General features: G+C 43.9%; 1 protein-coding gene across 5 annotated transcripts in view; it reads right to left on the reverse strand.

Moving 5' to 3' along the window:
* The window catches only part of PPP1R12A (protein phosphatase 1 regulatory subunit 12A), a 113,694-nt gene that overhangs the window by 49,903 nt on the left and 41,374 nt on the right, over window positions 1-22,417 (reverse strand). For 2 of the 5 annotated variants that reach the window (XM_069975686.1, XM_069975658.1), the window contains exons 2-11: window positions 19,612-19,742; window positions 19,226-19,344; window positions 11,878-12,037; window positions 11,154-11,298; window positions 8,983-9,057; window positions 7,913-7,995; window positions 6,420-6,577; window positions 5,548-5,663; window positions 940-1,056; window positions 290-472 (exon numbers count right to left, since the gene is read on the reverse strand). In XM_069975686.1, the coding sequence (XP_069831787.1) occupies window positions 290-472; window positions 940-1,056; window positions 5,548-5,663; window positions 6,420-6,577; window positions 7,913-7,995; window positions 8,983-9,057; window positions 11,154-11,298; window positions 11,878-12,037; window positions 19,226-19,344; window positions 19,612-19,742 (1,287 nt within the window). Of the gene's footprint in view, window positions 1-289; window positions 506-939; window positions 1,057-5,547; window positions 5,664-6,419; window positions 6,578-7,912; window positions 7,996-8,982; window positions 9,058-11,153; window positions 11,299-11,877; window positions 12,038-19,225; window positions 19,345-19,611; window positions 19,743-22,417 lie in introns of all 5 variants that reach the window. The other 3 variants (XM_069975695.1, XM_069975678.1, XM_069975667.1) reach the window with 3 other exon arrangements.

Below are 22,417 nucleotides of genomic sequence, written 5' to 3' on the forward strand. Positions count from 1 at the left end.
TTAGAGGAGTGTGCATGTTTTTGGTAAGCTGCTCCCAGAACCCTCTAGCGGGGGTTTATTCCCCAGGAAGAAAAAATAAATAGAAAATGATCAGACCATTTAGCTCAAATTTAACTGTCTGACCATACATATTAGATGGTCAGCCCAGGATGTAGTAATTTCTGGGTTTAACTAACATTTATCTAAGTTGTATGGCCAGCTTCACACAAACACAGTGATAAGATGTCAATGAAGATTTCATAATTACAAATGCCATTTATCTATAATTTTGCGTTGCAATAAACATTACCTTTTCTTTATTGTCTAGGGTAGAGGAAAGCCTAGGACTTGAAGCTGAACGCATGACCCCAGTAAAGTCCCTCTCCTTTTGACCTTCTTTGGATGCAGTAATCTCAGATAACGCACCATAACTTCCTGTCTTGCGCAGGCCTAGACGCCAGGAGGCTGGAGATTCATCCTTCCTTTCTTCTTCCTTAGGAGAGATTTTAGTTGCAGGAGTAGGAAACTGTAAAGTATAAACATTGAAGCCGCAATTTACTTTCACATGCATCTTGATTCTTAGAAATTCCCAACACCGAAGCAATCACTCATGAAATTTGTAAGGGCATTTGATCAAGTTATGCAGGTCTATACAGAAGGATTTTGTGTCATAGTCACGGTGGGACTTTTGATTAAATACCCAAGTGTAAATCTCAATGGGGTTAAAATATCACTAAAAACAAAAAGCACACAGGAAAACTTGTTAATAGTAAAAATGGGGGAAAAATGCCCAATGTTGAAACCAAACAGATTCACTTTGAAAGTTAGACAAGTCATTGAATACAGCATGTAATGCAGATACAGGATTAACTTTTGTAAGTTCAAGACCATGCACAGTGATGTAAATCTGATTAAAGTACAGCCTGTAACCACAGCGAAATGTGCACACTATTTCCTCACCAGAGATTTGTCACCTTTACTTGGCACAAGGACAATGCCAGTTTTGCGCAAGCCCTGTCTCCATGAATTAGGTTGTGCGGAATCCACCACTGGCATGAAAGGTGCAATGAAATCAAACTGAACCCAAGATGAGCAAGATAGGATGAGAAGGAAAGCATAGTATGAGAAAATGAAAAAAATAACTATTTTATCTTTCTGACACATATCTGAACTGAAGTGGATGCCTGGGGCTTTGTATTGTGCAGGTGAAGACAAAGTAATGAAGAACTGAGGAGCCGGGTAGCTACATCTACTACAAGCAAATAGTAAAAATAAAAATCTGACTTCAGCAGAAGTCAAACCACAGTTTGGGTTCATTAGCTGAACAGCTAACTAGTCAAAGGTCCTAACCATTTCCATAGCAAGGAGGAGAAGATATTACCACAATGGTACCAGTTAGGTCACATAATTTGAGCTTTCTTTCACTTATGGCAGGCATGTCCAAAGTCCGGCCGGAGGGCCATTTGCGGCCCGCGTTCCGAACTTTTACGGCCCCCCCAGGTATCCAGCTTGCTATTATCTGCCTGTGTTATAAAGCATATAGCATGTAGCATGTAAAATGGTCGGCCCTCGCACATGTTCACTTCATCAAATTCGGCACTCTTCGAAAAAAGTTTGGACATGCCTGACTTATGGCTTTATCACTTCCTGACCTAAAAGAATATGGGGATATCACACAGAATTTTGGGTCTCTGTGGACACGGAGGGGCAATGAGACCATAATGTGCACTACCCCCCCATTGGGCCCCGTTGTGCACATTATGGTCTCATTGCGCCTCCGTATCCTTGGAGACCCCAACTTACAGATTAACAGGAGATTGCGTTGCTGCGGGACCATTGTTAGGGTATATTCACACTGAGGAAATCAGATGGAATTCCACAGCGGAGCTCCCCATCTGCCTCAGAGTGTCAATGTGATAGCTTGCATGCCTCTGACATGTCAATTCTTTGATTGGAGAGCGGCAGAAGCAAAACACTGAGGCAGGCAGGCTTCTGCAGCAGGGAGCTCACAGGCCCTTACTAGTACACTTTAAATGACTGCCATGTAATACTATATTTCCTCTGTAGCTGCGTGGATGTGGCGGAATATAGCAGTGGCAAAACAAAAATGTTTTATCTGTCCTTATTCTACCTAGTAAGGTAACAGAAGCAAGACAACTATTCTACATGTACACAATATTAAAGGGAAACTGACTGCACGGATATGTATATTAAGAGGAAGGCAAGAGGCGGCACTCCAAACTTAAAGTGAACAAAACGTGGTTTTAGTTTATTCACCCAGTATGCAATGTTTCAATCTACTCGATGAGATCTTTGTCAAGCAAGGATCTCATTGAGTAGATTGAAACGTTGCATACTGAGTGAATAAACTAAAACCACGTTTTGTTCACTTTAACTGTGGAGTGCCGCCTCTTGCCTTCCTCTTGCGTTAACTCCGGCACCTGGGTCTGGGACCGTGGGGCAGAGCACCCTACCTGAGCCTTGAGCCACACAGTGCCGTTTAGCAACTCTGCGTATTGTTGGGTGATATGTATATTAATGTACTGCCAGCTTCTAATTCCCTATTTAACAAACATTGCTTGGAGGGAGGCAAGGGTGATGGCATGATGATAGAGATGTGATCCGAGAAAAGACAGGCACAAACCCGCCTCTGACATGAAATAAAGTTTTGGGGGGGGGGGGGGGGTGTTGGCAAAAATGTAGAGTCGGTAAGCCGCAGCTTCGACTCCAACTCAGACTCCTGAATTTTATCAGGATCGACTCAGACTCCCAACTCAGATTCCTGCTCCTTCATAAATGGCCAGTCATATACAAGGGGAGTAATTATCACACTGGCTCAGCAGCTTCTCCCTAATGTCCTACATGATCCTGGGGTGACTTCTTAGGAAATAAGGCAAGATATAAAGCAGCTTCTCCTGTGTGTGCAGTGGACGTAGCCAGTCTCCAGCCTCAATGTCCTGAACTACTCACAACTAGACTAGAAGGAGCAGGTGGTCTTTTTCTGCTGACAGTATGTTTCTAACTAAATATTCACCATACACACAGAAATACTGCTAACAATGCCAGATACCTGTAATATAGATGTCAGCCATAGTGATATAGAGAAGTCACACATAGTGATAGAGGGGTCACGCCATAGCACACACACACACACAGCCTGCTGCAGCCATAGCACACACAGCCTGCTGCAGCCATAGAACACTGAAGAAAAACACCACATTGAGGACAGAGGTTACTGCTACACTACTTATGTCTTCTCCTCCTCCTCTATATTACACAGGATATCTCCATATTACACTGCTGCTCATATACAATCATCCAGCATCCGGGAAGAGAACCGCACAGATCTCCCCCCACACAATGGACTCTTTCAGCTCAAAAACAAACTGCCAAATAGTGACCGACAACTTTTCCTCGACCACCCTTATCTAATAGGGCCAGTGTCCTATTAGAATTTTGCTCAATATATATTGATGAGCAAAACTTATAAAATTCCTATAAAAACTCAATTTTAAATTGTTCTAAGATTTTTTTTATTTTATTTTATTTTTTTAAAGCTGGAGTACATTTTTTCAGACTCCAGCTAATACTAGCTCCGACTCCGACTCCACAGCCCAGCCAAGCAATGCTCGTTTAATATCAAATTGGCAGCACTTTATTTTGCTATAGAAAGGACATGTTTCAATGTTAAATGGAAACTGACAGTATGGACATGCACACTTTTTTTTTTTTTAAAGAGGAAAAATCTGATCTGAAGTAAAGGTTGAAGACTTAACAAAAGCAACTGAGAGGCAGAATGTGGTAACAGTAGGACTAGAGTTAGGAGGTGAAAATCACTGACATCAATGCAACAGTGGATTCCATTTTTCAATGCCATTATTGTAAAAAGAGTCGCAACTTAACTGCCTGCCATGGACAAATTCGATGCCACTTTAGACATCCACACAAGCTAAAGCTCATAATGCTGCATGCAGCCCCAACATGCAAGAACTGCAAAAAGTCCATCAAATAGCCCTTGCCAGAGACCAACTACAGCTCAACATTTGCATGCCGTTGAAATCCAATGCATTTCTCTGCGATCTAACTCAAGGGTATTTGGGATTATATTTCCTGCAAAAACTCTTTAGTGGCTAATATACAAAAGACTAACCTCAGACATGTCAGGTGTCTGCATCAGTGGGAGTCCGGCTGCTGAGACCCCAGCTGATGACTAGAACGAGGGGTCTGAAGTGGTTAGAAGTGTGCACTCTCCCCCTTAAATGGGTAGTGCAGCGCTAAACAATTATTCACAAAATAACACACATTACAAAGTTATACAACGTTGTAATGTGTGTTATGTATGTGAATGGCCCCCTTCCCCGTGTTTCCCCCTCCCACGCCAGATCCGGAAGTGTGATGCTCTATACTCACCTGATTCGTGTCGACCCCCGTCCGCCATCTTGGGACAATGATGTCATCTTCGGGAGACCGGCCGAACCGCTTCATCCGTCCCTCGTGCCAGCCCCCCTCTGCCGCATCATCAGCTGCTCAGTCACGATTGGCTGAGCATAACTGTGCTCAGCCAATCGTGGCTGAGCACAGTTATGACGCGGCAGAGGGGGTCGGCACGAGGGACGAATGGAGCAGTTCGGCCGGCTGCCCGAAGATGACATCATTGTCCAAAGATGGCAGACGGGGGGGGGGGGTCGACACGAATTAGGTGAGTATAGAGCACTACACTTCCGGTTCTGGCGTGGGGGGAAACACGGGAAAGGGGGCCATTCACATACATAACACACATTACAAAGTTGTATAACTTTGTAATGTGTGTTATTTTGTGAATAATTGTTTAGCGCCGCACTACCCCTTTAATTCAGTAGACAGAATTTTAATGGCAGCCTATAGTATCTCCGGTAGATGTAACTGCCAGGAGTTCCACAGACTTTATTATAATTCCATCCACTGCTACTTTAGCAGAGAGAGTGGAGATGAAGGGTATGTGCTAAGTGTTTCTGTCCCTTTGTTCTAGCGATTAGCGGGGGTCTCAGCACCCAGAGCCCACCCATTCGCACATGAGATCTCGATATGACATGTCAGAAGCTTGTTTAAATGATAGGTACAATTTTTGATATGCTGTAAAACAAAGCTGTACTTTCTTGTATCCAGGTCCAGTCTCCTGACGGCAGCTTTTCAGTCTTGTGCTGGTTGAAAAAGAAACTAAACGCAATAAGTCTCGGTCATCCAAGCACTCTCAGAAAAGGCAGTCATTTGATTGATGGGCACATTGAGCTGTGACACTCTGTACTGGACAGACTTCATGTGTTCAATCTTTTTTTTCAACCAGCACAAGACTAAAAATCTGCCTTTAGGAGACTGGACCTGAATTTCACCTAAGTATAACTTTGTTTTACAACATAACTAAAAAAAAAAAATAATTAAATTCCAAGCTTGCTTTACATCACATCTACTGTTCATTAAGATTTTGAAAGTTATAATTTTCAGTAAATAAAAAATGTAATTCAAAGATAAATTTATATTAGCTTATGTAATAGTAGGTAATTTACAGAAATGAAAAACAATATGCTTTACCTTCTTTACGGGTGATGTAGGTGTGACTTGCCCAGATGGTACAGTTGAGGCAGGTGCAGGTACACTGGTCATCTGAGACCTGTTGTTCGTACTGTTTGCAGGTGGTTTGGTTTTATCTACAGATATAAATATAAAAGTCAAGTATTACTAACCGAAATGAATAAGCAGTTCAGCACATTCAAAAGCCTTAAATGACTGAGCTGCAGTAATTCAGCATGGCCACTACACAATGCACAGACTTGAGCTTCAGACTCTGCTTACTGTGTACATCCAGGCACCGCAGCTCTATTAAACATCTGATCAGAAAGGGTGCCAGCCTTTGGCAGCCAATTAATACCATAATAATGCTGTATTCTGATAATATCAGGAGCCACAACTGTTTCTTCAAGCGCAGTAGGGATTTGTCAAATAGTGGATGGAGCACAGCACTATGGCTTTCTTTATGAGTGGAAGTCACAACTCCTGTGAGGTATATATTATAGGACCTATTCCCACAACAAATGTGCATTGGCAGTACTCTGTACCAACACCTGTGCCTGCTTTTATTTTGCAGGCACAGATCACGGCCCCATACAGACATGTGAACAGGGCCCAATAAAATCTATTGGCTCTGTTTACACATCCGTAGTTCTGTCCGCAGTTGCTGCCTTGCAACTGCGGACATAATAGATGGGTGAATAGGGCCTTTGACGCCTTGTCAGATTATTTGTTACCCTAGGTGCCTGTAAAGACATCATTAGTTATTTCAACACAAACTGCTAAGCAAATGCAAACTCAGCAAATTAGCACTCGAGTTTGATAAATTATACTATTCATTACCAAAGAAAAGGCACTATTTACAGATATTTAATGTATGTTAGTAAGTTACTAACCGGTTTCTGCTTCTGATTCAGAATCTTCCTCCTCTTCTTCCTCACTAGAACAACTGGATTCATCTTTCTTTCCTTCGTCTTCCTCATCTACCTTTTCTTGTTCAAGTGACTCAATACTTGAAATTGTTTTCTCATGCTCAATTATTAAAGTCTCCTTGCTTTAAAAAAAATAAAATAAAAGTTGTATTTCAGAATAAAAATAATTTTGAAGTAATTGTAAATAACTAAATGCATTTGTTATGAGGCTAAAGATAGTTGGGTAGAACACTAGCTTAATAAATGTCATTGTCTTATAAGAAAAGGAGATAAAAAACACTTCCAAAATAGGGATCAAATACTTCTTTCTCTAAGTAAAATGCAAATAAATTCATACAAATGTGATTTTAATTTCTGATATTCTCTCTCACTTTTAGAATTAACCTACCCATAAAATGATACTGTTTATGTCTTTGTAAGTGGTCCAACTTACAAAATCAGTAAGGGATTGAATTATTTTCTTAAATGTATATAAGCAAAGAAAAAATAATTCCCAGAAAATGTTAGTGTTATAAAGAAATTAAATTTATTGTTGTACTGTGGTAAAAAGCTGCTGGGGGTACAGAGGTTTGACCCCATGCAATTGCTTACTCGTCCTGTGGCGGGGCTCCGCTACAGCCGCTGAATGGCTGAGCTTCCTTGAGACGTCACGTCTCATGCCGCAGCTCACACCAGGAAGTGGCCACGGGACGGGTGTACGGGGCGGCGCAATCCAGGACCCGGTGCTGGAACCAGGGAGGTAAGTGACCGCCGCCGTCTATAACCACCCCCTCACCGGCCATAGCTTAAAAATACCCCCGGGCAGGAGTACCCCTTTAAAGAGCATGTACCACCAGGTACATCCTCTTGAAGTTAACACACCACTGGGGGGCGGGCTGGACGACCTCCAGTGCTTCAGCACGGCCCGATACTGCTGGATAGACTGGCGCCGCACACGGGAACCGGGGTCAGTTTTGAAAAACGGACTGCGGCACAGGCTTCCACATGAGGGCGCCGTTCTATCGGTGTGTTAAATTCAAGAGGATGTACCTGGTGGTACATCCTCTAAGTTTTAAGTGGAAAACCTCTTCAACCAAGGTACAATTGCTCATGCTCTGAAACATCCCAGGTTCCCCACCTGTTTACCTCCTAGTTCTTGGCTGTACAGAGCAACCACCACAGCCAGTGAGGGGCTGCAGCACCCACGTTTTACTTCTTCTAACAAGGACCACCAGGAAGTAGAGATTGGGAAGGTTACCAAGGATGTATAAAAAAGAAAAAAAAACTGCAGCAGGGGATAGGTGAAGTATGGCATTTTAGTAGTTTATATATTCTCACAGCGTATGCGTGAGAAAAAAAAAAAAATCTAAATTACCAGCACCAACCACTTGATCAATGCCCGCTCAAACCAATAAACTCAGCCATTTTATATATGTATCATTTGTATCTTATCTACTGTAAGTTTTGACAATGCTTACTTTTTCAGTGATTTCAGTGACTGATTGTTTTCTGTAGTTGTTGACTTTATTAAAGGTGATTTCTCTTGTTTTTCACTAAGAAGCTGAAAGGAAACATCAACATGCTTTTAGAATAACCATTCACTAACACAAATAATAAATAAAAGCAGCAGTTCCACAGTGAGTTAGCAAAAATACTCCTGTTACAAAAGGAAAGGTTATGGTCCTGCTTTTCAATTCCAGTCCTCATAGCTCACCAACAGGTCATGTTTTACGAAATTTTCTTTGTATTTCACAGGTGACATAATTACTACTGTTGAGTTTTCCAATCTACAGACCTATCTGAGCCCTCATTTTTGTGACTCCAATTGTACTTTGCAATGACAGCTTAGTTTTTTCCATAAAAATGGCTATGGCTGCAGCAGACCGTGTGCGCACACTATTAATTCATCAGGCTGCGTGTGTGTGCGCACTATGGTCGCAGCAGGCTGTGTATGTTAGAGGGAGAGAGAAAGGCAAATATTAAAGGGGTATTCTGGGCAACAGTGAAAAATCCAGAGGGGGCAGGGGGTGGTGGGATCATAATAAATAGTCTTATTTACCCGGTCCCCCAAAGTGTGGCATCACAGCTCAAGTTTCCCCTGCCAGGTTCCCAATGGTGATGTGGCGGCCCATCTCAGAAATGCCCACTTACCCACTGCACACACAGAGGAGAATTTTCTTTTTTTATATCTTTCTTACTCACTCAGAATTCGCCCCAGGATCACGTAGGACATTAGGAAGAAGCTGCTGAGCCAGTTCTACTTCTCCTTGTGTCTAGCCATTTATGAGGAAGCTGTAGTCGGAGTCAGTCCCTGATAAAATTCTGGAGTCGGTGTTGGAGTCAAAGCTGCGGCTTACCAACTCCACAGCCCTGAATACAGTTATACTCTCTGCATCAGGTTTTATCACAGGTGTTCTTTGTATAGGATATCCACAAAACGTGACCTGTTAGTGGGCCATGAGGACTAAAGTTGAGAAGCACTGGATTATAGGAATAGGACCACAGGAGGAGGTAAAGTCAGAACATACTGATAAAGCATTATACCAACCAGATTTTGTTTCTTCTGAAGTTCTTCCAAATATCCCAAAATATCTTCATCTGCAACATCAAATGCTGTTTGACCCTGCAAGAAAATATCACTTGAAATCAATTATTCAATACTTAAAAAACAGGTGTCTATATCTAGATCAAAGAATAGTCAGAATAGCTAATGGATTGCAGACAAAATCTGGTTTGCTATACTTTTAAAGTCTGCTATCAGAGGCATCTGGGATAGTTAGAAAACTGCATCCACCTATCCAATAAATGTAGCCACTTTGCAAGTAGTAGAAAACCATGAGCCATTTAAAGAAACTCTGTACCCACAATCTGTCCCCGCCCCCAAACCACTTGTACCTTCAGATAGCTGCTTATAATCAAAGATCTGTCCTGGGGTCCGGTCGGCAGGTGATGCAGTTATTGTCCTAAAAAACACCTTTTAAACTTGAAGCCCTGTGTCAAATTGGTGTGGCTTAGATTGTGTATGCATTAGGCTGGCACACCCTCTCAGTCCCTCTTCCCCACCCTCTTAATTATTAGGAATGCCCCTAGAACATTTTCTCCTGTCTGAACATTGCACAGGTGCCTTAACGATCCAGCCCATGTGCCGTGCTCACACAGGTGATGAATAGCAGAAAATCTGCCTGGAGCATTCTTAATGAGGAGGGGGGTGGGGAGGAAGGACAGAGAGGTTGTGCCAGCCTAATGCATACACAGCCGTTGGGCACGGGGCTGCAAGTTTAAAAGTTGTTTTTTTAAAAGGACAATAACTGCATCTCCTGCCAAACAGACCCCAGGACAGATCTTGGATTAAAAGCAGCTATCCGAAGGTACAAGTGGTTTGGGGGGTGGGGGGTCAGATTGTAGGTACAGAGTCGCTTTAAGTAAACTTCTAACATGTTGCACAGACATGTCAAATGTTTAGACATTTCACAAACCCACATATTCTGTCTGCAATTGCTCATCAGCAAGAGCTGACACATCGTGGAACCAATAATTTATTTTCTACATCCCCATACAAACCTCCACACCTGTTACAGATCTGTGCTGCAAAAAAAAAAAAAAAAAACTGGTGGTGCTGGGTATTGGTGGGGCATTTTGGGTTTAGTCCTGTGACATTGGGGTTGCAGGGCCATTCCATTGCCTCCCTTCCCTGCAGGTGCACCCTTAGCGGGGTTGGCGGCCATCGACCGACACAGTGTGGAGTTAGCGTAGGGACCAGTGTGAACCAGGAGACCTGCACGTGGTACACGGGGCGGTATGGTTTGATCAAATTATATGCCAACATCCTGACATTTGTTTTTAAAATAAGCTTAGCAGCACTAGTATCAGCCATAGGTGTGATGTGCAGCAGCTCCTTTCTCTCCATGACGTGTTTTTAAAAAAATACTGCCTATTATGGATCTCTCATTTTAATCAATCGGTCTGTATAAACTGCAGACTGTTACATCTGCAAACTGTCCATAACTGCAGATCTGCAATGGTGGACAGGATTACAGCTATGTGAAAGGGCCTCACTGCTGAGACCCCCTTCAAATCAACAGATATAGCCTGAAGTGTGTGGGTGAGCGCTTCCCTCTCATGCTCAGCATGCAAACTAATTAATTAAGATAGACCGGCTGCAATTTAAGTCTATGCCCATCTTCTGACATTCTGGTTGAGTAATGAGCTGAGGAGTGAATCACATAGCTATATATAACTGGGAAAAGTGCATGGCATGCATCTGTGGGGGTCTGAGAACAGAAAAGCTGAACCTAATTTTGACACGTTTCTGCGACATGTCAAGTTTCTTTAAAGGGGTTATCCAGTTCTTTAAAAACATGGCCACTTTCTTCAAGAGCCAGCCCCACTCTTGTCTCCAGCTTAGGCGGGGTTTTGCTACTCAGTTCCATTGAAGTGAATAGAGCTTGATTGCAAACCGCACCTGAACTGGAGACAAGAGTAGTGTTGTCTCTGAAAGAAAGTGGCCATGTTTTTGTAGCAATGGATATCCCCTTTAACCTCTTAAAGCAGCAAGAAGAGTATACCTCAGATATCAGAGCTGCAGGCATCTTGCCTGTAACTTCAAGAATTACACATACCCAGCAACTCAAAACTCTTTGGGTTGGACTAAAAATAAAAAAAAATCTGCTTCTACATGTGAAAGCATGATAATGTTATTATTGTTTAAATAAATCTTACCACTTTGTTGACAGTATCCATATCACAGAGATTTTCGACAAGGATCCTACAAGCTTCTTCTTTACCCCAGTGAGCAGCTGCATGGAGTGGCGTCCAACCATCATAATCTTTAACATTAATATCATAACCCGCTTGAATTAAAAGCCTGCAGACAAATAAGTTGTTTATTCAGCTATATACAGGCCACAATGTTCGTACTAACAAGAGACTAAACAGATATCATATAGGTTAAGATAAAGTGTTGGCATTTATAAAGGATGCAGGATGTTCACAGATGCTTCAGTATCACATCTTACAGGCCAATAGACCAACTGTCCACAGACAGATTATGTCAGTGGAGATTAGGGTCAGACGTGAAAGAAAATTACTGCGCGACCCCTTTGTTCTGCCAGTGCTGTAAACTTACCTGTTCCACTTGTGCACAGCTGCCGATTCCCAGGCCTCTCGCTGTCATCTTTTTCTCATCTGCTGATGCGCCATTACGACAAGAAATGGCCATTTGCTGTGGGAACAGCACATCAATGGACGTTGTGAATAAGATGACAGCAGCAGATAGCAAAAAGCCCGGAAAACGGCAACTGTGGCGGATCGAAGGAGGCAAGGGTATAGCACTGGTATGGCTACTGCAGTATCACAGTTTATGATGGATAGCTTCTTATGTCTTACTTAAAGTGATTGCCAGTACTACAATTATTTACTTAATGCTTTGTCTAGGAATACTTACTTTAAAACTTCAGTGTAACCTTTTGCAGCTGCTACATGCAGAGCTGTGCCGCCAGATTTTGTATGCCGCACATCATTTATCTGTCCACTGTTCAGCCACTGTCTTGCATCTCTAAGCATAATCCTCTCTTCCTCTTTCCTAGCAGCTTCAACATCAATACCTGCTCAAGATATACAAAAATAATAAGTATTAAAAGGTATATTTGCTTTAAAGGGAATTTATCAGCAGATCAGAAGCATCTAACCTGCCAATATCCTTATATAGTGCACGGGGCCCTGATAACAAGGGTAAGTTTCTTACCTTCATCCTTGGCAGAGTTTTCATAATATTACTAGTTTACTCCCTATGTTAATGAGGTGTTTTAGAGCACTGGGGCTGGTAGACCCACCTCTATTATGACAACAAGTATCATTAGCATAGGAAATAAACAGGTAATATAAAAACTCTGCCAAGGATGAAGGTAAGAAACTTACCCTTATTCTCAGGGCCCAGTGCACTATATGGAGATATCGGCAGGTTAGATGAACAACCCCTTTAACAACACAGACCTAATTTCATTGTCATGGACGACAATGGTCCAGCTCATCGAAGTTGCATCATTAGAGAAAGGCTGCCGGAGACTGCGGTACAGCATGAAATGTCCCTCTTAAGGTGCAACTGATGCTCAAGGGTACATGGCAAGTTACTAAGAAATTGACATCTTTTGCTGGGGTATACCCACCACTGTTGTTGGCTTCTGTTGATATGATATATAACTGTAGTGTGAACTTTAAACCCCTATACATCTGCACTGTGTGTGTGCATCAGTTTCACTACTGTTTTTGGAGCAGAGTGGTGTATTTGCAAAAATATTTTACTTGACTAGCCCTGAAAGTTAAAATTATAATAGTTAATAAGGGAAGACCCCTTTAAGGTGAGGGACCGCAATGCAGCCAGTATTATGCTTTGACCAATCACCTTAAAAAAAAAATAAAAGGTTATAAATAAATTAGGGATAAGGAGGAGCATCACTTCACGTTCTGTTTAATGTTCTTTTCCCGGCTTTGTCATAATGTGCAGCATACTGAACACATTTCCTCTATTTTTGTTTTATGGCCTTGGAAAAGATGTTCCAGGAAGACAAACATTAAATCTACTCTGATGTCAAATGTATATCCTTTGGGATTTATTTTCTTTTAAGAATCCATAACTGAAAGAGCAGGGGAGTGAAATTAAAATGACATATACTGTAAAGAAATTAAATTTCTAGTCACACCAAAACACACAGGCCAGCAATTATAAGTAGACTGACAATAGACAATTATGACATTTCAGCAGTCGGTTGGGGCAGCCAACACACTTTCATAGAGATCTAAAGGCCCTATTACACGGGATAGGAATTTAAACGATAATTATTCCACATGTATGCAGGAAACGATAAAAAAAAATTAGTGTGACGTTCACTAAATCTTTTAAAGCTGACCCTAAAATCATTGTTCATTGTTTGCCAATATTCACTAATCTTCCGTGTATGTATATATTTTTCCTTTTTTTTTTTTGCTGGGTTCAGAAGGGGTAAATGGTCTTCGTAGTGATGGTAACTACCTACTATTGTTCTGTGAGTTAGTGTTAACTTTTTCAGGTCGTTGTCAAAAGCGATTGTTCCCAAATGTGATTGTTTATCGTTAATCGTTGAAAATGAAAAATCTCTTGGTCTAATATGACCCTTACACTGCTAAGATACAATACACTACACCTTTTTTAAGGCAAGGGAAAAATAGGATTAGTCCTTACCGGTAAGCCGGTTTCTTCGAACCTTCACGACGGCACCATAGGAGGATGGGTTGTACCCTAGGGACAGGAAAAAGCACGAGAGGTTAAAAGCCCCTCCCCTTCCCTCCAGCACCAGTGTCTTTATAACAGAACTTTAGCACCACGTGAGTATCATACATTATATATATAATACTAGGGAGGGTAACTGGTGCCGTCGTGAAGGTTCGAAGAAACCGGCTTACCGGTAAGGACTAATCCTATTTTCTCTCCTCACCTTCACGACGGCACCATAGGAGTAATACCAGCAATTACCTTTAGGGAGGGACTACAGCCTGAAGAACCCTGCGTCCGAAGGACAGGTCTTCGTTACTTTGTAGTTGTAGCCGGTAGTGTTTCAAAAATGTGTGAGGAGACGACCATGTCGCTGCTCTGCAAATCTGTTCTATAGAAACAGATGCTCTTTCAGCCCAGGTGGTTGATATTGATCTTGTAGAATGGGCTCGGATATTAATAGGAGATGGAAGATTCTGCGCTTGGTATGCCTGTATAATGGCATTCCTTATCCATCTTGCAATGGTACTTTTGGATGACTTCTTCCCCTTATTTCTCCCCTGAAATTGTAGAAAGAGATTTTCGTCTATCCGCCATGGGGCGGTTGTCTCGATATATTTCAGGACTATTCTTCTGACATCTAAGGTCTGAAATTTCCTCTCTAAGTGATTTTTGGGGTTTGGACAAAAAGAGGGGAGTATGACGTCCTGGGACTTGTGGAAGTTGGAAACCACTTTAGGTAGAAATGAGGGATCAGTCTTCAGAACTATACGATCCTCTGAGATCGTACAATACGGTTGTCGTGTAGTCAAAGCCTGTATCTCGCCTATTCTTCTAGCTGAACAGATAGCTACGAGGAAGACGGTTTTGTAGGAGAGGAGCTTCAGGTTTGTCTCATCTAGGGGTTCAAATGGGGCTCCTGTAAGTCCTTCCAATACAACGTTTAGATCCCAAGGTGGATGTATGTTTTGTACTGTTGGATTTATTCTCGAGGCAGCGCGAATAAATCTTTTTATCCAGCGGTGATTCGCCAAATCTATATCATAGATCGCTGAGAGCGCCGAGACCTGTACCTTTAGTGTAGCGGGTTTGAGGCCCTTTGATAGTCCTGATTGCAAAAAGTCCAGTATTTGAGAAATATTGGGCTCTGCTGGAAAAGGAGGAGGGGTTCCACACCAGGAGGAAAAGACCTTCCATACCTTAAGGTAGATAGCTGCTGTTACCCTTTTCCTGCTTTTCATCAGAGTAGAGATTACGGTCTCTGATAATCCTCTGCTCCTTAACATTGATTCTTCAGGATCCAGGCAGATAGATGGAATTTTTGAGGTTCCGGGTGTAGTATTGGGCCCTGGAACAGCAAGTCTGGAGACTGAGGGAGAAGGATCGGTTCCTCCAAGGCCAGAGACTTTAGAAGGCCAAACCAACCTCTCCTCGGCCAATACGGGACGACCAGTATTATTTTTAGGCTCCCTTCCCGTATCTTCTGGAGCACCCTGGGAATTAGCGGGATTGGTGGAAACCCGTAAGCCATCTTGAAGCACCATCTCTGTGTTAGTGCGTCTATTCCGGTAGGGTGATCTGCAGGATTCAGAGAGAAAAACTTTTCTGCTTTTCGATTTTGCCTGGTGGCAAACAGATCTATCTGCGGTTTGCCCCAGCGTTCCACCAGTTGCAGGAAGAGTTGGTTGTTTAGGCACCATTCGCCCGGGTGAATTGTGTTCCTGCTGAGAAAATCTGCCTGTATGTTGTCTATTCCTCTCAGGTGTGTAGCTGAAAGGGATAACAGATGAATCTCTGCCCAGGAGAATATTTGCTGAGAGATTTTCCATAGCCTGTTGTTTTTTGCGCTGCCTTGATGTCGAAGGTGGGCAACCGTTGTCATATTGTCTGACAGGATATGCACATGAGTCCCTTTTAGGATATCTAGAGCAGATATCAAGGATGTCTGGACTGCTTTTAGTTCCTTCACATTTGAAGATTGTTTCAGGGTTTCTGGATCCCATACACCCTGAAAGATCTTCGCTCCTACCTGAGCACCCCAACCCGACTGACTTGCGTCTGTCCTCATTACTTGTTTTGTTTGGGGGTTCCATTCTGTTCCCTTTTCCAGGTTCCGTCTTATAAGCCACCAGCTCAGTGAAGACCTGACCTGGGAAGTAAGAGTGAAGGTCCTTTCGAGGCCCGTAGGTTTTTTGTCCCAGATTTTTAGTATTTGAGCCTGTAGGGATCTGGAGTGGGCTTGACTCCAGGGGACTGCCGGGATGCAAGCTGTCATAGACCCCAGAACGGACATTGCCTCCCTGACAGAAGGAAGTGTCTTTGTTTTGAATTTCTGGATTTTCTCCATTATCTTTACTATTTTTTCCTCTGGGAGAAACGACATCTGCAGGTCGGAATCCAGGAGGATCCCCAGAAAAACTTTCCGGGGGGATGGTATAAAATCCGACTTTTTTGTGTTTATGATCCACCCTAGGGACTGGAGTAGATTTTGGGTGGTCTGTAGATCTTGTAAGATCCTCTCTTGAGACTCTGCTATTATTAGCAGATCGTCCAGATATGCCACCATGTTTATCCCTTGTATGTGTAGGTGTGATACGACTTCTGACATGATGTTGCTGAAGATCCTGGGCGCCGACGATATCCCGAAGGGAAGGGCCCTGAATTGAAAGTGGCATATCTTTGTGTTTATTGTTAGTGCAAATCTCAGAAGCTTCTGAGATTGTGGGTGAATCGGCACATGATAGTATGCGTCTTGGAGATCCAGAGAGATCATCCAGGCATTTTTGGCTATGAGTGGAGTAGTAGATTTTATCGATTCCATCTTGAACCTTATATATTTTACATGTTTGTTCAGTGGTTTGAGATTTATTATTAACCGGTATGTACCGTTTGGTTTTTTTACTAGGAATAGGCTTGAGTAGTGGCCTGAGCCCCTTTCTTCTCGGGGAACAGGAGAAATGACCTTCATGCGGTGGAGATTTAGTACGCTTACCACCATTTCTGTTTGTAGGGGACCTGGAGACTGTCGGGAGATGACAAATCTTTCTGGGGGAGGGTGAGTTAGTTCTATCTGATACCCTTCCTTGATAATATTTAGTATCCAGCTGTTGTCTGTGATAGTGTCCCAGGCTTGTGAAAATTCCGACAGTCTCCCCCCTACAGGACAAGCGTCATTGCTTATCCTGGGAGGCCTTGGGGCTATAAAAAATATTTTTACCTTTGCCCCCTTTTGGATAACTCCAGCGACCCCCTTTACCTTTGCCCCTATAGGAGTCCTGGTATCTGGGTTTTTTAAACTGTTCTTTTTTCTGGGGCGTTTTATTCTCTGGAATAGCCTTCTTTTTATCCGCACTTTTCTCAATAATTGTATCTAATGCGGAACCAAATACGTATTTCCCTTTAAAGGGGATTCCACATAGTTTAGCTTTGGATGTGGAGTCACCCGTCCAGTTCTTTAGCCAGAGGGCCCTGCGTGCCGCGTTTGTCAAGGCCCCGTCTTTCGCAGCGAATCTTACTGATTCTGCCGTGGCATCTGAAAGGAAAGCGGTTGCATCTTTTAGTAGTGGTAGAGAACTAATGATTCTCTCCCTAGAGCAATCACTGTTTAGGTGTTCCTCTAGTTGTCCTATCCACAGGTGTAGGGCTCTTGCTACACATGTGGATGCAATGTTGTTTTTAATAGAGTATGCTGCCGTCTCCCAGGATCTCCTAAGCAAACTCTCGGCTTTGCGATCCATTGGGTCTTTAAGCTGTGAGGAATCCTCAAATGCCAGAAGGGTCTTTTTTGTCACCTTGGCCATTTGGGCATCAATTAATGGGATTTCTCCCCAATTCTCTGTGTCTGTATCACTAAATGGGAGACGTCTTTTGATCTCACCCGGGATCTGTAACCTTTTCTCGGGGTCCGACCATTCATCCATAATTAAGGCCTGGAGTGTGTCATGTACGGGGAAGACCAATCTTTTCTTTGGTCTAAGCCCCTGAAACATTTGGTCTTTTGCCGGTATTTCCTCTTGAATTTCTTCGAATCCAAGAGCACTCCTCACTGCTCTGAGAAGTGGCAGAGTATGATCCGAGGAAAACATATATTTTTTATGCTCCTCTTTATACTCTGTCTCATCTGACATCAGATCCAGAGACTCAGGGATCTGACCAGATTCACAGGATGAGTCTGACGAGTGTCTCTTTCTTTTAGAGGAGGACGCCACAGACATAGCGGACTCAGATTCCATGGAAGCCGGTGCTAGGGATACAGGTTCCCTGAGTTGGGAAATAGCTGGGGAAGTATCCCTGATAATAGGTTCCACTGGCAGAGATTCTGGAGGGGCAACGGTCTGCGGCGCAGTAGAAGGTATCTCCTGAGCGGGTATGGTAGGCTCTCTGGCCAAGGACGCAGCTATTTCGTCCTTCATCATTTTCCTTATGTCTTCCAAAAAGGAAGATCTATCTTTTTTAATAATGTCTCCAATACATCCTGCGCAGATGTTCTTTTTGTAGTTAGATGGAATCCTGCAATTGCAGGATACACATAACTTTGCAGGTGTTTTACTCTTTAATTCTTTTTTCTTTGTAGAAGTAGATGCAGCAGATTCTTTAGACTCCTAGATAAATATGAGAGCCAAGAATCTATGTGAGAATAATCTCTCATGAATCTCTCTATGCACCCAGATAGACGTGATATAACTTTAACCCCTGGTGACTAAGTGTAAGCAGAGTGAACCAGGTGATGTGTAAACCAGAACCCGAGTAGGCCCCATATGCAGAGTTGGCATTGGAAGCGCACTGGTTTGCAGAGATCGGCACACGGAAGCGTGACTGTAATATGGTTACTCACGGTTACCGCCGAGGTAGTCTTTTCTGCAGCGGAGGAATCCATCTTCATGCAGACGATCCGGTCCGCTCGCGCTGTCTTTTTAAAGATGGCGCCGGACCGGAAGTGCTATGACGCACTTCCGGTGTGCGCGCGGAATGTCGTCCGGCTGACGTATTTCCGGCTGAAGGCCGAGATTGCGGCCTACATCCGGAAGTCGCCGGACCCGTCTAGCAGTAGGAGAGTGGCCCGCCGGACCCCTCGCACTGCCGATTGCTGCCGCAGCCGCCGCGCACCGTACCTGATTCCGGGAGCGAGGTCTCTGAAGACGCCGGACCCTCAGGTAAAGGACGGGGGAGGAAGGAGACCGAAGGCCCCGATCGACCCCTCTCCTTTAATCTTCTTTCTTCTTGGGGGATCTCTCCTCATCTTCACGCGGATCCCCCCCTCTCGTGTCTGCCCTAGCAGGACAGGAAAAAGCACTGGTGCTGGAGGGAAGGGGAGGGGCTTTTAACCTCTCGTGCTTTTTCCTGTCCCTAGGGTACAACCCATCCTCCTATGGTGCCGTCGTGAAGGTGAGGAGAGAAAGCATTGACACTGGAACAGCAGAATTGTCAGGTGAGTAATACCACCCTCTGGCCTATTCTTTTGATCTCAGAAAAAAAAACAAAAAAACTTCAAAACATTTAGAAAATAACAGTTTTAAAATCTTGCTTAGAAATGTGGTACTGGTACCTTGACGATTAACTTCATTCTGAAGTACTTCTTCCATGGCCTCTTCTTCTGCAATGTCTAATGGAGTGTCACCTTCACTATTCACTGCCCCCACATTTGCTCCTTGACTAATTAAATATCTGCAAGAAACAGAAAAAAAGTTAAAGAAACCTAGCCATTAGTGTACAAACCCTACTATTAATACCAATATGGTGGACAGTATGGCTCTACACAATGCTGACATAAATAGGAAGTGATCTGCTGGGTTGGTTACCATTCATTGTCATATACACATTTTGAGCTACAGCTTATCTCCAAATAAAAAAGGAACCAAAATCAGCATCTAAGTAATATGGTTTTATTCCTATTTGGATACATTTGACCTATAGTTAGAATGACCAACTTACTCTGCTATGTCAACATATCCACAGGAAGAAGCAGCATGCAGTGGTATCCAGCCTTCATTATCTGGTTGGTTAATACTGGCTGCATTCTCCACAAGAAACTTGACCATTTCGAGGTTATCATCAATGCACGCCTGGAGTAAAAGAGACATTCTTAGTAAACTCAAGACACTCATAATCCTGTCAAATCTAAACAGGGGTTTGCTATAATTCCACATATATGCAGGTGTCAGGGCATCCTGTGGATATGATCTACATGCCCAGATGGCGATACCTATTTACATAGTGACACTAAGGGTATTGATTGGTCACATAATTACTCAGACCAAGACACTTCAGTAAGGGAACTCCCAACACCTCTTTCGGTAGATTTTAACTCGTTTAACACAAGGGGTCAAACTATAAAGGTTTAAATGGCTGACTGCCCACTGTCTTTATGACAGTCGGTGTAGGTCCTTAATCTGTTGCTGGGGCTTTGCAGCTCTGGGGCTGCTGCTATACAAAGAACCAGAGCTGTCCCTTATAACTAGCTCTGGTTGCAAAGAATCCTCCAGAGCACAGCCAAAATAAAAGGAAAATAATGGGTTTTTTTTGTTTTTTTTTTTAAATAAGAATTGATTTAGTACAGAACCACATTTTATAGTTCTTAAATAAAAGTAAAAAATTGACATATACTGGGTATCTACCATAAGAACCTGCATAATCAGTTCACTTCATTAATTAAAAAAAAAAAAATTACCAAAACATTCATGGCACAAAAAAATTATTATAAAATTGCAAGGTTATTTATGTGTACCACCCAACTACACACCCACACAAAGACATACAATTTCTGCTTCATAAACAAGACCTCACATTCACCACATTGACAAGGGGCAACTACCCCAAAACAGCTGTCTGTGGATGGATGCCTGCCTTGGCACCCTTATGTCGCAATACTCACCACTAGGGCTGGGCGATATTGGCCTAAATCAATATCGCGGTTTATCGCACATGTAGCCGCGGTAACGTTAATTCCAAGGATAATTATGCCCTTTTAGTAAACCACACCCACTTGCCATGCCAAACTGGCGATATTTTGATTACAAGAACTGAGCAGCAACCCATGGTTAGTCTATTATCATTATTACTCTTTGTCATATACAGGTATACAGCCTCTACAGGATGTGTATACACAGGGGGTCAAATAGGAATACATGTGTATAACTATATGGGGGGGGGGGGGGGTGGATAGGTGTATATGACTATATGGGGGGGATGGATTGGGGTGTATTACTATACAGGAGGTACATAGGGATAGAAGTGTATGACTATATGGGGGTGGGGGGGTGGATCGGGGAGTATTACTATGCAGAAGATACAAAGGGAAGTACATAGGGATTGGGTACAGGACTATACATGGGAGTACATAGGGACAGAGGTGTATGACTATACATGGGAGTCCATAGGGATTGGGGTGTATTACTATACAGGAGGTACATAGGGATAGAAGTGTATGACTATATGGGGGTGGGGGGGTGGATAGGGGAGTATTACTATACAGAAGATACAAAGGGAAGTACATAGGGATTGGGTACAGGACTATACATGGGAGTACATAGGGACAGAGGTGTGACTATACAGGGGGGATGGGGTGTATGACTAGGCGGGGGGACAGAAAGGGGTGTATGACTAGGCGGGGGGACAGAAAGGGGTGTATGACTAGGCGGGGGGACAGAAAGGGGTGTATGACTAGGCGGGGGGACAGAAAGGGGTGTATGACTAGGCGGGGGGACAGAAAGGGGTGTATGACTAGGCAGGGGGACAGAAAGGGGTGTATGACTAGGCAGGGGGACAGAAAGGGGTGTATGACTAGGCAGGGGGACAGAAAGGGGTGTATGACTAGGCAGGGAGACAGAAAGGGGTGTATGACTATACGAGGGGGGGGGGGACAGAAAGGGGTGTATGACTAGGCAGGGGGACAGAAAGGGGTGTATGACTAGGCAGGGGGACAGAAAGGGGTGTATGAGTAGACAGGGAGGGTGGAAAGGGGTGTGTTACTATACAGGGGTGTATGACTACACGGGGGGGGGGGCAGACAGCGGTGTACGACTGTACAGGGGGGGACAGCGGTGTACGACTGTACAGGGGGGGACAGCGGTGTACGACTGTACAGGGGGGGACAGCGGTGTACGACTGTACAGGGGGGGACAGCGGTGTACGACTGTACAGGGGGGGGGGGACAGCGGTGTATGACTGTACAGGGGGGGGGGACAGCGGTGTATGACTGTACAGGGGGGGGGACAGCGGTGTATGACTGTACAGGGGGGGGGACAGCGGTGTATGACTGTACAGGGGGGGGGACAGCGGTGTATGACTGTACGGGGGGGGGGGGACAGCGGTGTATGACTGTACGGGGGGGCGGGGGGCAGACAGGGGTGTATGACTGTAGTCCCCTCAGTAACAGTACAGGGCTGTAACATAGGAGGAATAGATGTGCTTCAGCAGGCAGGATACCACACACAGCAATAACTTATCCTGCCTGCTGCAGCCCATCATTCCTCATATATTACAGTCCTGTACTGTTACTGAGGGAACTACAGGTCAGCTACTCCTCCACCTCCGACATGGGCGCGTCCCTGCACAGACAGGACAACGTGGGGGGAGGGGGGTACCTGTCCGAGCGCCCCCACACCCGGCCGGCGAGCGCTGCACTCGTTGTGCTGTGTGTGCAGGGACGCGGCCATGTCAGAGCTGGAGCACGTGAGGGCGGCTGTCCTGTACTCCCCTCAGTGTGCAGGGACGCTGGACCGGACGGATGGTGGGCGCA

The sequence above is a fragment of the Dendropsophus ebraccatus genome, chromosome 1 (assembly GCF_027789765.1).
Source record: "Dendropsophus ebraccatus isolate aDenEbr1 chromosome 1, aDenEbr1.pat, whole genome shotgun sequence".
Lineage (NCBI taxonomy): Eukaryota > Metazoa > Chordata > Amphibia > Anura > Hylidae > Dendropsophus > Dendropsophus ebraccatus.